Genomic DNA, 15,811 nt, shown 5'->3' on the forward strand with positions numbered 1-15,811 from the left:
TCCAAAATCACTGCAGATGGTGACTGCAGCCATGAAATTAAAAGACGCTTACTCCTTGAAAGAAAAGTTATGACCAACCTAGATAGTATATTCAAAAGCAGAGACATTACTTTGCCGACTAAGGTCTGTCAAGTCAAGGCTATGGTTTCTCCTGTGGTCATGTATGGATGTGAGAGTTGGACTGTGAAGAAGGCTGAACACCAAAGAATTGATGTGTTTGAACTGTGGTGTTGGAGAAGACTCTTGAGAGTCCCTTGGACTGCAAGGAGATCCAACCAGTCCATTCTGAAGGAGATCAACCCTGGGATTTCTTTGGAAGGAATGATGCTAAAGCTGAAACTCCAGTACTTTGGCCACCTCATGGGAAGAGTTGACTCATTGGAAAAGACTCTGATGCTGGGAGGGATTGGGGGCAGGAGGAGAAGAGGACAACCGAGGATGAGATATGGCTGGATGGCATCACGGACTCGATGGATGTGAGTCTGAGTGAACTCCAGGAGATGGTGATGGACAGGGAGGCCTGGCGTGCTGCGATTCATGGGGTCCCAAAGAGTTGGACACGACTGAGCGACTGAACTGAACTGAACTGAACTGAAGTGGATGTTGGCAATGTGATTTCTAATTTCTCTGCCTTTTCTAGAACCAGTTTGAACATCTGGAAGTTCACAGTTCACATACTGCTGAAGCCTGGCTTGGAGAATTTTGAGCATTACTTTACTAGCATGTGAGTTGAGTGCAGTCGTGAGGTAGTTTGAGCATTCTTTGGCATTGCCTTTCTTTGGGATTGGAACGAAAATTGACCTTTTCCAGTCCTGTGGCCACTGCTGAGTTTTCCAAATTTGTTGGCATACTGAGTGCAGCGCTTTCACAGCATCATCTTTTAGAATATGAATAGCTCAACTGAAATTCCATCACCTCCACTAGCTTTGTTCATAGTGATGCTTCCTAAGGCCCACTTGACTTCACCTTCCAGGATGTCTGGCTCTAGGTGAGTGATCACACCATCGTTATTATCTGGGTCATGAAGATCTTTTTTGTACAGTTCTTCTGTGTATTCTTGCCACCTCTTCTTAGTATCTTCTGCTTCTATTAGGTCCATATCATTTCTGTCTTTTATTATGCCCATCTTTGCATGAAATGTGCCCTTGGTGCCTCTAATTTTCTTGAAGAGATCTCTAGTCTTTCCCATTCTATTGTTTTCCTCTATTTCTTTGCATTGATCACTGAGGAAGGCTTTCTTATCTCCCCTTGCTATTCTTTGGAACTCTGCATTCAAATGGGTATATCTTTCCTTTTCTCCTTTGCTTTTCGCTTCTCTTCTTTTCATAGCTATTTGTAAGGCCTCCTCAGACAGCTATTTTGCTTTTTTGCATTTCTTTTTCTTGGGGATGGTCTTGCTCCCTGTCTCCTGTACAATGTCACGAACCTCCGTCCATAGTTCATCAGGCACTCTGTCTATCAGATCTAGTCCCTTAAATCTATTTCTCACTTCCACTGTATAGTCATAAGGGATTCGATTTAGGTCATACCTAAATGGTGTAGTGGTTTTCCCCACTTTCTTCAATTTAAGTCTGAATTTGGCTTATATAACTGAAACTAATACTTTAAGGCAATCATACTTCATTTTTTTTTCCACTAGGGGAAAAAGTATGTAACTCCAGAGACACCAAATGGAGATAATGATTACAGTAGATTTTCATTGCAACTAGAGGCAAGTTTTCCCCTTCTTTATAACTTACAGTTTAAAACTTTATAATCACCTTTTAGGGTGTTGGAGGAATATTTAGGCCCCATTTTTTATATTTCCCTAGGAATGGAGAGAATTTCTATAGGAGTGAAAGTAATAGGAAGACCTACTTTTCTCCATTTCTTTGCTTCCAACTCTCCAAAGAAGGCACACCTCAGCTGATTGGTTAGCCTAGAGCCAAACCTGCTTCAATGAGCTCTTTCTTCTCTTTTTCAACTCTAGCTAGTTTGCAGAATCTTAACTTATACATCTTCATGTCCTCTGTTATAGCCTCTGCCTTTATGGGAAAAGTCTTCAGCTGTACCAGTGTAAAGGATAGTATGTCTAATTCATAGCTGAAGTATTAATAAATCCAGTTGGTATAAGATCCAAAGCCATTATCTTCCATGTTTTTTCAGCAGCTGACATTCTGATATTCATTTATCTTTTATCTCATTTCTACACTGGTCACACAGTTAGGAGGAAAAAACAAAGATGTTTACTGTTCCCCTAAAGCTACAAGCCAGGATAAGAGGTAAAATGAAAATAAACAAGACAGAGAAGAGCTCTTTTCCCTTCCTGTCCTCATTATTTTTTAAAGCACTTAATAAGAATCCCCATGTGGAGAAGATAAGATGGTTTTGCCTTATCAAACAAATACACTAGCTCTATAGACACAGTATCAACATGATCACACAAGCTCAGCAAAAGTTAAAAAGCCAAAGCAAAATTTAGCAATGGGAACTAAGCAAACGGAGTAACAGACTGCTTCCAAATAGGAAAAGGAGTACGTCAAGGTTGTATATTATCACCCTGCCTATTTAACTTATATTCTGAGTACATCCTGAGAAACTCTGGGCTGGGTGAAGCACAAGCTGGAATCAAGATTGCTGAGAGAAGTATCAATAACCTCCCATATGCAGATGACACCACCCTTATAGCAGAAAGTGAAGAAGAACTAAAGAGCCTCTTGATGAAACTGAAAGAAGAGAATGAAAAGTTGGCTTAAAACTCAACATTCAGAAAACTAAGATCATGGTACCTAGTTCCATTAATTCATGGAAAATAGATGGGAAAACTCTGGAAACAGTGACAGACTTTATTTTCTTGGGCTCCAAAATCACTGCAGATGGTGACTGCAGCCATGAAATTATGACACTTGCTCCTTGGAAGAAAAGTTATGACCAAACTAGACAGCATAATAAAAAGCAGACATTACTTTCCCAACTAAGGTCCGCCTAGTCAAAGCTACGGTTTTTCCAGTGGTTATGTATGGGTGTGAGAATTGGACTATAAAGAAAGCTGAGCACTGGAGAACTGATGTTTTTGAATTGTGGTGTTGGAGAAGACTCTTGAGAGTCCCTTGGATGGCAAAGAGATCAAACCAGTCAATCCTGAAGGAAATCAGTCCTGAATATTCACTGGAAGGACTGATGCTGAAGCTGAAACTCCAATACTTTGGCCACATGATGCAAAGAACTGACTCATTTGAAAAGACCCTGATGTTGGGAAAGATTGAGGGCGGGAGGAGAAGGGGATGACAGAGGATGAGGTGGTTGGATGGCCTCACTGACTCAATGGACATGAGCTTGAGTAAACTCTGGGAGTTGGTGATGGACAGGGAAGCCTGGCCTTCTGCAGTCCATGGGGTTGCAAAGAGTCAGACACAATTGAGCGACTGATCTGAACTGAACTAAGCATATGCAAAAAATACTAGAAAACAGTATTTACATCCAGGAACATGATAAGATTTTGAAACAACCTCATATTTTAAAGACTCTTCTAGATTTGAAATTTTGATTTCTATCTAAAACTACCTTCAGTTTGCATGAAATAAAGTGAAAATTGCTCAGTTATGTCTAACTCTTTATGACCCCATGGACTGTATAGTCCCTGGAATTCTCCAGGCCAGAATACTGGAGTGGGTAGCCTTTCCCTTCTCCAGGGGATCTTCCCAACCCGGGGATCGAACGCAGGTCTCCCGCATTGCAGATGGATTCTTTACCAGCTGAGCCACAAGGGAAACTCGAGAATACTGGAGTGAGTAGTCTATCCCTCTCTAGCAGATTTTCCTGATCCAGGAATTGAACCAGGTCTCCTGCATTGCAAGCGGATTCTTTACCAACTGAGCTATGAGGGAAGGCCTCAGAGCTTCAGTTTGCATGGATTGCTTTAAATCATGCTTTTGATAGCTTCTATAGCATAGTTTAAGGGCTTCCCTTGTGGCTCAGCTGGTAAAGAATCCACCTGAAATGCGGGAGTCCTGGGTTCAATTCCCGGGTTGGGAAGATCCTCTGGAGAAGGAAAAAGCTACCTACTCCAGTATTCTGGCCTAGAGAATTCCATGGACTGTTATATGTATAGTCCATAGGGTAGTAAAGCGTAGAACATGACTGAGCGACTTTCAAATAGCAGATCAAATAAAGTACAACTATACTATAAAAATATATCAGTGAATAAACATGAACCTCTTCTTTATTTGTAAAGAAAACAACATTACCCATTACTGTTCAAAGTTTTTGAAGGGACTGAATCATAAAATATATGTGAACAAGTTTATCAAAATTCCAGACACATTTTAGTTTTATCTATAGACTGCAGCTACTATCTTTAGCCACTAGGTGGCAATGTTGCTACAGTAAATTATTGTAAAATGGCCCATTTCAGTTTTACTTAACTTACAAAAGTACCATGTATTTTACAGGGCTTTCCTGCCATCTAGTGAGCTGATACATAAAACTCTGGACACCTAAAAGAAGAGACTGTGATAATTTCACATTCTATAAGAAATTAAATGCTAATGGTGTCTTTACACTTCATTTTTAACTCTTAATTCATCTGAAATGAGAAATGTGAGAAATGCTATGAAAAGGGCATTGCATAAAGTAAGACATTTGCTGATAGCTAATAAAAGTGTTTGAAAATTTACCTGTGATCCCAAACTGAGAGAAACGATCTCATCCTCAAAAGCAGAATGTGTGTCAATATGAGCAGGAATTCCTGAGATTGAAGATAGGGTAACAGGTCACTTCACTTTTCTTTTTAGTACATTTAAGACATCTCTAAATATAGCCTCAAGGATTATAGTGAAAACATCATTTGATAAACAGGAATCTACTGTAATTTTAGGTAAAAGGAAACATTTAAGATGAATGTAAATAAAATTAAATTTGTTGTTGTTGAGTATCTAAGCCATGTCCAATTCTTTGTGACCCCATGGACTGCAGCATGCTAGGCTTCTGTGTCCTTCAATATGCCCAGAGTTTGCTCAAATTCACATCCATTGAGTCAGTGATGCTATTTAACCATCTCATTCTCTGCTGCTCCCTTCTTTTTTGCCTTCAACATATTCCCAGCATCAGGGTGTTTACCCAAGGGTCAGTTATTCCCATCTGGTGGCCAAAGTATTGGAGCTTCACTCTCAGCATCAGTTCTTCCAAAGAATATTCAGTATGGATTTCACTTAGGATTACTGCTTTGATCTCCATGGAGTCCACAGGACTCTCAAGAGCCTTCTGCAGCACAGCAATTCGAAAGATTCAAATCTTTGGTACACAGCCTTCTTTATGATCAAACTCTCACATCCATACATGACTAATGGGAAACCAACGCTTTGACCATACAGACCTTTGTTGGCAAAGTGATGGCTCTGCTTTTAGTACACTGTTTAGGTTTGTCATTGCTTTCATTCCAAGGAGCAAGTATCTTTTAATTTCACGGCTGCAGTCACCGTCCATGGTGATTTTGGAGACCAAGAAAATAGTCTGTCACTGTTTCCACTTTTCCCCTTTTATTTTCCCTGAAGTGATGGGAACAGATGCCATGATCTTAGCTTTTTGAATGTTGAGTTTTAAGCCAGCTTTTTCAGTCTCCTATTTCACCCTCATCAAGAAGCTCTTTAGTTCCTCTTCAATTTCTGCCATTATTGTGGTATCATCTACATATCTGAGGTTGTTGCTATTTCTCCCGGTAATCTTACTTCCAGCTTGTACTTCATCCAGCCTGGCATTTTGCATAATGTATTCTGCATATAAGTTAAATAAGCAGGGTGACAATACAATCTTTCCTAATTTTGATATATTCATTTCCCAATTTTGAACCACTCCATTGTTCCATATCTGGTTCTAACTCTTGCTTCTTGACTTGCATATCAGTTTCTCAGGAGACCAGTAAGGTGGTCAGAGATAAATTATCTCTTTAATAATTTTCCAGTTTCTTGTGATTCCAAAGGCAAAGGCTTTAGTGTAGTCAATGCAGAAGTAGATGATATTCTGCAACTCCCTTGCTTTATGATCCAATGGATGTCAGCAATTTGATCTCTGGTTCCTCTGTTTTTTCTAAACCCAGCTTATACATCTGGAATTTCTTGGTTTACATACTGCTGAAGTCTAGCCTGAAGGATTTTGAGCACAAGCTTGCTAGTATATGAAATGTGTGCAGCTGTACAGAAGTTGGCTTTAGCACTGTCCTTCTTTGGGAATGGAATGAAAATTGATCTTTTCCAATACTGTGGCCAGGGCTAACTTTTCCAAATTTCCTGACATACTATGTGCAGAACTTTAACAGCCTCATCGTTTAGGATCTGAAACAGCTTAGCTGGAATTCCATCACCTTTACTAGATTTGATCATAGTAATGCTTCCCAAGGCCACTTGACTTCACATTCCAGGATGTCTGCCTCTAGGTGAGTGACTATACCATCATGGTTATCAGGGTCATTAAGACTTTTTTTTTTCTGGGTATTCTTGCCACCTGTTCTTAATCTCTTTTGCTTCTGTTAGGTCCTCCCAGTTTTTGTCCTTTATCGTGCCCATCATTGCATGAAATGTTCCCTTGATATCCCCAATTCTCTTGAAGAGATATCTAGTTTTTCCTATTGATTGTTTACCTCTATTTCTTTGCATTGTCCACTTAAGAAGGCTTTCTTATCTATCCTTGATATTCTCTAGAACTCTGCATTCAGATGGCTGTATCTTTCCCTATCTCCCTTGCCTTTCACTTCTCTTCTCGTCTCAGCCATTTGTCTCGTCTCAGACAATCACTTTGCCTTCTTGCACTTCTTTACTTTGGGATGGCATGGTCACCGCCTCCTGTACAATGTTATGAACCTCTGTCCATAGTTATTCAGGCACTCTATCAGGTCTAATTCCTTGAATTTATTCATCACCTCCACTGTATTATCATAAGGGATCTGATTTAGGTTATACCTGAATGGCCTAGTGATTTTCCCTACTTTCATCTATTTAAACCTGAATTTTGCAATAAGGAGCTCATGATCTTAACCACAGTCAGCTCCCAGTCTTGTTTCTGCTGACTGTATAGAGCTTCTCCATCTTCAGCTGCAAACAATATAATCAATCTGATTTCGGTATTGAGCATCTAGTGATGTCCACATGTATACTCATCTTTTGTGTTGCTGGAAGAGGGTGTTTGCTATGACCAGTGCATTCTCTTGGCAAAACTCTGTTAGCCTTTGCCCTGCTTCATTTTGTACTTCTAGGCCAAACTTGCCTGTTAATCCAGGTATCATGTAACTTCCTACTTTTGCATTCCAATCCTCTATAATGAAAAGGACACCTTTCTTTTGGTGTTAGTTCTAGAAGGTCTTGTAGGTCTTCACAGAACCAATCAACTTCAGATTCTTTGGTAATAGTGGTTGGGGCATAGACTTGGATTGCTGTGATACTGAATGGTTTGCCTTGGAAATGAACCAAGATCAGTTTTGCACCCAAGTACTGCATTTCAGACCCTTCTGTTGATGATGATGGCTACTCCATTTCTTCTAAGGGATTCTTGTCCACAGTAGTAGATATAATGGTCATCTGAATTAAATTCTCCCACTCTCACCCATTTAAGTTCACTAATTCCTAAGATGTCGATGCTCACTCTTGCCATCTCCTGCGTGACCACATCCAGTTTACCTTGATTCTTGGACCTAACATTCCAGGTTCCTCTGCAATATTGTTCTTTACAGCACTGGACTTTACTTTCACCACCAGACATATCTACAACTGTCATTTCCGCTTTGGCCCAGCTTCTTCATTTTTTCTGGAGCTACTAGCAATTACCTCCACTCTCCCCAGTAGTTTAATGGACACTTTCTGACCTGTGGGGCTCATCTTCCAGATCACAGCCTTCATGGATCACAGCCTTGTTGTGGCGAAGGTGACTGTGTGACTCAATGAAGCTATGGCCATGCTGTGCAGGGTCACTCAAGATGGACAGGTCATAGTTGAGAGTTCTGACAAAATGTGGTCCACTGGAGGAGGGAATAGCAAACCACTCCAGCATTTTTGCCATGAATCCCATGAACAGTATGAAAATTAAACTAGGTTTAAACTAAAAATATAACTTTACATTAAAGCATCACTGTGACTTGATTGTAAAATCAAGACTTGAGAGTCACTGCTTAACCAGGGCATTTCCCAAATCTCATCCCAAGATGGCTAACAAAGTCATTCTGACCTATGAATACTGGATTCCCAAGTACTTGTAGAACAAAAACAATAGCCAGGCATGAAGACTAATCTTAAGAATATTTAAGATATGGCTTCTTTCACCAGTCTCTCAATCGACACTGTTGTGGTTTTTCAGTCACTAAGTCATGTCAATCTCTTTATGACCCCACGGACTGCAGCATGACAGGTTTCCCTGTCTATCACCATCTCCCAGAGTTTGCTCAAACTCAGGTCCACTAAGTAGGTGATGCCACCCAACGTCTCATCCTCTGTTGTCCCGTTCTCCTCCTGCCTTCAATCTTTCCAAACATCAATGTCTTTTTCAATAAGTCAGTTCCTCCCATCATGTGGCCAAAGTATTGGAGCTTCAGCTTCAGCACCAGTCCTCCCAATGAATATTCAGGGTTGATTTCCTTTAGGATTGACTGGTTTGATATCCCTGCTGTCCAAGGGACTCTCAAGAGTCTTCTTCAGCACCAAAGTTTGAAGGCATCAATTCTCTGGCACTCAGCCTTCTTTATGGTCCAGCTCTCACATCCATACATGACTACTGGAAAAAACCATAGCTTTGACTATATGAACCTTTGCTGACAAAGTGATATCTATGTTTTTCAATATGCTGTCTAGTTTTGTCATAGCTTTTCTTCCAAGGAGGAAGTATCTTTTAATTTCATGGCTGCAGTCACCGTCCACAGTAATTTTGGAATCCAAGAAAACAAAAGTTTACTACTGGTTCCATTTTTTCCCCATTTATTTACTGTGAAGTGATGGGACCGAATGCCATGATCCTCTTTTTTACAAATATTGAGCTTAAGCAAGCTTTTTCACTCTCCTCTTTCACCTCCATCAAGAGGCTCTTTAGTTCCTCTTTGCTTTCTCCCATTAGGGTGGTGCCATTTACATATCTGAGATTATTGATACTTCTCCCATCAATCTTGATTCCAACTTGTGATTCATCCAGTCCAGCATTTCGCATGATGTACTCTTTATATAAGTTAAATAAGCAGGGTGACAAAATACACCCTCAATCTACATTGACTGAGTATCTCTCTTACTTGAAAGAAACTTTGCTACATCGTGAGAGTATATAAAGCTAGTAAGACACAATCCCTGTCCTTAAGGAGTTTATAGACCAACGGAAAGACTAAGCTATCACAAAACATGATAAATGCAGAGGGAAAAAATGCCATAACTTGTCACTAATAAAGTCCTCAATATCATTCGATTAGTACAAATATCAGATGAAGATGCTAACAAGTGCAAAAAAGTTAATAACCTAAAAATTTTCCATTAATATGTCATCCTAGAATTATCTTTCACATTCTCTACAGAAGAATAAGAAGATCAAGATGATCTAACTAATTAGCCTTCTTCTTGATACCTATAAATTATTTGATTTCTTCCATTTTACATGCTTTCTTTGTTTTTAAAGCAATCTTCTTCCTCTCCAAAAAGACAATGTTGAGGGGGAACAAAAGAAAATCACAAATAATAACATGTCAGTCTGTTTACACTTAAGATGCAAATTCCTCAAGAAACTGAGTGTAAAATTGCAAAGGGATTAAAATCAACACAGGTAACGGACATAAGGAAATTACTCTAAGAGTAAATTTAAACAAAAAAATAATATCTTTGATCTTAGGGAGCTATGTAACCCACTAAGTTATGAAATTTATGACTGGAATTATAAAAGAAGAAATACTCACCATGCCCAGGTTCATACTGGTTTATAGTCAATTGATCAGGTTTATGTTTAATGAATCCTTCCTTCAACCATTTCTCTAAAATGCTCTCACAAATGTCAGGAAGACCTAAAATCAGTAATGATAAAAGTGAAACATATTAAATTATTTACGTTTAATGTTTAACCCAAGAATGAAAAAAACAGTCACTGTGATAAAAATCATACAGCTTTTAGTTTAGTAGTCAGATCCAAACATAACAGTAAACTCACAAGCAAAGGAAAATAAAAACAAAATCTTAATAACCTTTTAAAATTATTTTATTAAGTTTATCAAATAAAATATACAAAAGTATTTTGCAGACAACAATTTTGGTATTTTTTAAAGTAGCAATAAAATTATAAAATTTACTATATTATATGGAAACTAGCCTGACCAATTTCTTATTATCTTAAATTATTAATTTATTTTAAATTTAATTATTTGAAATTATTTCTTTTTAAAAAACATGTTTTTCAAAGTAGAACTAAGTTACTTTTATTGGGGTCATAAATGTTATCTCATGAGGCAAAGGAAATCCTTAAATAAGATGAAAGTCATAAATATACACATAAATTGAATTCCAACAAAGACGTCTACCAAAGGATTAATATCTAAATTATATGGTAAAATCTTATTAATACATTGGACTACTCATTAGAAAAAACTAGCAAAGAAGATGAAAAAAGAATTCACAGAAAAGGAAATAAAAATGGCCAATCTCACTAGTAATCAAATATAAAGTTAAAAGTGATATTTCACATGCCGGTGGGGTAAAGGGTAAGGAAGTAAGCACTTTGTGAGAGAATGTTAGTATAGCTCTTTTAGGATGCAATCTGTCAGTGTCTACTGATATTTTTAAATGAGCATAACTTTGACAGAATTCTAACCTAGCAGTTTCATTTCCCTTGAGCAACTCTTGCTTAATGCATAAAGAGGTGTGTACAAAGATATTTACTGCAGCACAACATGTAAAAGCCAAAAACTAGAAATAACCTAAATGTCTAGCAAAGGGAAACTAACTGAATATTCAATAAAATGAAAACCTGTATAAGATCTCTAACATATACTGTGATAATGTGATAATATATGAATATACAATTCATGACACACAATATACTGCTACATTTTAACAACTATGTACTTTAACAGGTTATTTGGATATAAATTCATTTATAAAAATTGAAATAATATACACTAAACTGTTAACTGTATTACTTCTGAAGAAGTGTATGGGAGTAAGGATAGTGCTCAAGAGAAATTAAATTTAGCTTTATTTGTATGTATAACATTTTTAATGCAAAACTACACTATGTAATCTAAGTGAGTTACATTTAATCAACTGTTTTATATGTTAACATACAAATGACAAATGAAAAATAATCTCAACCATGATATCCTAATATTATATATTAATATTTTTTCCTGAACCAGCCCTTATTGTTTGCTAACAATTACTTACCCCCAGGTAACGGCTTATCTTTATCTACATTGTTGTTCTCATAGTGGAATTCATAGCCAAAATGCTTTACTCTTCTGTGTTTTAAGGATTTTTGAACTGTATGAAGAGAAGTAAACTATTTAGGAGAAAAAGAATTTAATTCCTTCATATATTTCAAAGTTAATTTTATGAATAAGGACTAATTTAGTAATGGTAATTTTTGTTAACTGCTAAATCACTGTCTTTAGTAAAATTGAACATTCTACTTCATATCTGCTATTCTTTTAAGTCTAAAATTGAAACAAACTTTTAAGGGTTTCACCCAATCAATTTGAAAGAGCTAATCATGTACCCTACCCCCCACAAGATTGCTAATGATCTGGAAACAGAGTAACTAACAGGACGTACAGGACGTTCTTACTACATTATAATCATATAGTAATGAACTGCTAATTTCTCATTGTAAAAATTGCCTTAGGGTAGAGAGAACCAAATAAGACAATATACATGTGTCCCTGTGTATCCCTGGGGAATTGGTTCCCTCAAATGCCAAAATCCAAGGAGGATTAAGTCTCTTACATAAAATAGTGCAGTATTTGCGTATAACCTAAACATATCTTTCACATCCTCCAAAATGCTTTAAATCTTTAGATTACTTACAATACCTAGTACAATGTATCTGACATGTAAGACAGTTGCATATACAATATATATGTGTATGTGTGTATATATATACATATGTGGCTTCCCTGCTGGCTCAGAGGTTAAAGCATCTGCCGGCAATGCAGGAGACCTTGGTTCAATTCCTAGGTTGGGAAGATCCTCTGGAGAAGGAAATGGAAACCCACTCCAGTATTCTTGCCTGGAGAATCCCATGGACGGAGGAGCCTGGTGGGCTACAGTCCACGGAGTTGCAAAGATTCAGACATGACTGAGCGACTTCACATTCATATATTATGAACTGCCAACATATTTTACCTTTTGGAACTTTCTAGAATTTTACTTCTTTTTCAGATTTTTTCAATCCAGAGTTGATTGAATTCATGCATACAGAACCCATGAATACAGACAACCAAATGTATGTGAAACAGCTTATTAATGTTAGCTCTACAGTTCAGTTCAGTCTCTCAGTCGTGTCCAACTCTTTGCAACCCCATAGACTGCAGCACATCAGGTTTCCCTATTCATCACCAACTCCTGGAGCTTGCTCAAACTCATGTCCATCGAGCCGGTGATGCCATCCAACCATCTCATCCTCTGTCATCCCCTCCTCCCGCTGCCTTCAATCTTTCCCAGCATCAGGGTCTTTTCCAGTTGAGTCAGTTCTTTGCATCAGGTGGCCAAAGTATTGGACCTTCAGTTTCAGCATCAGTCCTTCCAATGAATATTCAGGACTGATATCCTTTAGGATTGACTGGTTTGATCTCCTGGCAGTCCAAGGGACTCTCAAGAGTCTTCTCCAACACCACAGTTCAAGAGCATCAATTCTTCAATGCTCAGCGTTCTTTATAGTCCAAATCTCACACCCATACATGACTACTAGAAAAACCATAGCTTTGACAAGATCAACCTCTGTCAGCTCCACAAATGTTGGCTAATAAATATTCATCAATTTGGAGTTTTAAATTGATACCTACATATAAAAGCTACTTATTATTAATGCTCTTAAGAATTGTTAGTGTGACTTACCTAATAGTGGATCCAGAGCACTTTCAGTAATTTTGAGGAAACAGAATTTAATAAACCAAAGGAGAAGAAGACATTTTGCAGAAGCTTTTAAATATCAGATTTAAAGTTTTACTTACAATTTTGATTGTCTGTATCTTCTGTCCAGTTAACACTCTCCAAAAGCATTTTCTCGTCCTCAGAAGAAATAATTTCTTCTATTACTTTGAGACCTGGAGGCAAGGCTTGAAGCCCCAACTCCTTCCACTGTGCTATGGGAAACAAAATTAAAACAGTCAACACACAAAACTTAAAGTTCTCATAGACAAATAATTTTGTTCAATTAGCCTTTTATCAGTTCACAAAACCCCTGTGAAATGGAGTATTTCCTGCCGTATCAGTAAACAAGGATGGCACAGTGATCAGCGATTGTGGGCCTCCAAATATAATAAATTGCTGAGCCCAGAGGGTGCCCAATGCCTGCAATCCACCAGCTATCAGCTGCTAGCAATCCCTACAGTGAATGAGGAACTAAGCATATGACAAAATCAAGAAAGAGGATGCTGGCCCCAGATAGATGAGGTTTGTAGAAAGAAAGGATTTCAGCAAATAAGCCCCAGATGCTTGCATCTTCCCATACTTAGAAAAGCACTAAATTCCATGAGATACCTGGTTTTTATTAATTAACAATCTTTTATGTTCAGACTACCTGCCCCCCTTTGTTGCAAACTTTTCTATAACCTGACTGCTTCCCCAACATTGTCAAAGCAGAGCTTTGAGGGCTACTTGAGATGCTGCCTCCTGGGCTTGAAGTCCTAAGAATTCTCACTGAATAAAACAACTCTCTGCTTTCAGGCTGTGACTAGTTTTTTTAGTTGACATTTGACTGATGGATAAGAGAACCAGAGCAGATTCCTCTTCTTCACCTGGACTCTACAGAGATCCAGTGCCTGATTCCTTTGCCCATCAGCCTGCTCAGCCAGTCCAGATGAATCTGGGTGAGTCTCTCCTGGTTCTAGGATTTCCCATTATTGGCTGATGATCCTAAGTTTTATTCAGTGGGGAAAAAAATTATCCTTGAAACTTGGTTTCAAGGTGTACCTGGCTGCTCAGTTTAGACACAGGGTGGGATACCCTCAGTCAGAGGACTAGGAAGATTCTGATCCAGCAGGGAACCCTCAGTGTTAAGGCACTGGGAAGGCTCAGTTTGGATACCGAGTAGATAGCCTCAGTTGAGAGATTTTGCTCAGTTAAACTCTGAGTAAGGTAGGACTGAGTTATTAGGGGTAAGACTGGCTTGTTTTTCCTTGATTTGGTTTACCTTAACAGAGTGTGTCAAAATAAAATAAAAATCTTATGAGAACTTCTGAGCTCCGAAGGGACTCTTCCTTCCAGCCAGCAATAGCTTTCTCAGGTGACAGAACCTTGCAGGAGTGGTAGAGGCAGACCTCTAGGTCTGTAGGTGCCCAAGGCTGCACTTGCAGAGAAACCCACTCACATAATTAACAATCTGCTCAACCAGAGGCGTGCATAAGAATTAGCCATTCCACAATTTGAGCACTTATGGAAGTCTTATACTTCACTGGGATACCCAAGGCACATAAGAGGGGGCTGCAACAACTCTGAGGCAAAACCAGAAGACGAAGCATTCAAGCAGCACACACTGGTCTGCCACATGATCCTCATTAGCAATTTTATCTTGACAAACTGACTTCAAAATGGGAAACCAAGGTTTCAAAATAAAAGAAAAAGGAAAGACAGAGTTCCAGTACCCTAGCTGGGCAAATGTATGTTACAAAACTTACAAGTGTTTACTTGATCGATTGGAGAAAATCTCACCCTGGAAATTGAGGGGGCTCTTCACTGCAAACACAGTTAAAGTTAAAAGGTGGACTGGTAAAACCTTAAACAAAGGGCTTTAGTTTCTTTGTACAAGACGGTCACATCTCTTTTGCTTAAATTGTGAAATAGGCATGTTCCATTGGGGAATAATGCCCCTGTGTGGTATTATAAGACAAGGCATACAGATTGCCACTGCTGCTGCTGCTAAGTCACTTCAGTCGTGTCCAACTCTGTGCGACCCCATAGACAGCAGCCCACTAGGCTCCCCCGTCCCCGGGATTCTCCAGGCAAGAACACTGGAGTGGGGCCATTTCCTTCTCCAATGTGTGAAAATGAAAAGTGAAAGTGAAGTCACTCAGTCGTGTCCGACTCGTAGTGACCCCATGGACTGCAGCCTTCCAGGCTCCTCCATCCATGCGATTTTCCAGGCAAGAGTACTGGAGTGGGGTGCCACTGACTAACTGTACTAACCAGCAGTTACCTGAACCACACAAATAAGCAAAAACTGGGAACTAACATGCAAAGGGTAATAAAAATAAAACTAGTGATTTTGCTTTGGTTTAACTCATAAACTCAGAATAGTCTTTGCTGAATGTTTTATACAAACCTTTAAGGGCATGATAAATTAAATTCTGAAATTATAGAACACAGAACTTTGTAAAATACATTTCAGTCCAGTTAAAATCTTGTCACTGATTTCAGTAACTTTAGGTGACAGAACTGTTCTTCGTGGAGCTAAAAACAACTGTCTCTCTCTTCCAAATCTCTAAAACCAGAATGTGAATACAGGCCATGAGGACCTGAGACTGAGCCCAATTAACTCAGGCACACAAAACCTAAAACAAAGGGGAAAAAAATGGCAGTTTTAAAATTCAAACCACTGGAAATGCTCCCTCAGCCAAACTTACAGATAACAAGCCTTAGTCATCTGAGCAAGCAATCTTAATATATTCTGTTTG

At 38.6% G+C, this 15,811-nt stretch overlaps 1 protein-coding gene across 1 annotated transcript in view; it reads right to left on the reverse strand.

The window, feature by feature from the left end:
* Positions 1–15,811, reverse strand: part of ALKBH8 (alkB homolog 8, tRNA methyltransferase) — a 117,085-nt gene that overhangs the window by 79,786 nt on the left and 21,488 nt on the right. Inside the window, exons 3-6 of the mRNA XM_040257911.1 lie at positions 13,151–13,282; positions 11,367–11,462; positions 9,890–9,994; positions 4,656–4,726 (exon numbers count right to left, since the gene is read on the reverse strand). Of these exons, the coding sequence (XP_040113845.1) occupies positions 4,656–4,726; positions 9,890–9,994; positions 11,367–11,462; positions 13,151–13,282 (404 nt within the window). The remainder of the gene's footprint in view (positions 1–4,655; positions 4,727–9,889; positions 9,995–11,366; positions 11,463–13,150; positions 13,283–15,811) is intronic.

Source organism: Oryx dammah, unplaced genomic scaffold (assembly GCF_014754425.2).
Source record: "Oryx dammah isolate SB20612 unplaced genomic scaffold, SCBI_Odam_1.1 HiC_scaffold_17, whole genome shotgun sequence".
NCBI classification, from domain to species: Eukaryota; Metazoa; Chordata; class Mammalia; order Artiodactyla; family Bovidae; genus Oryx; species Oryx dammah.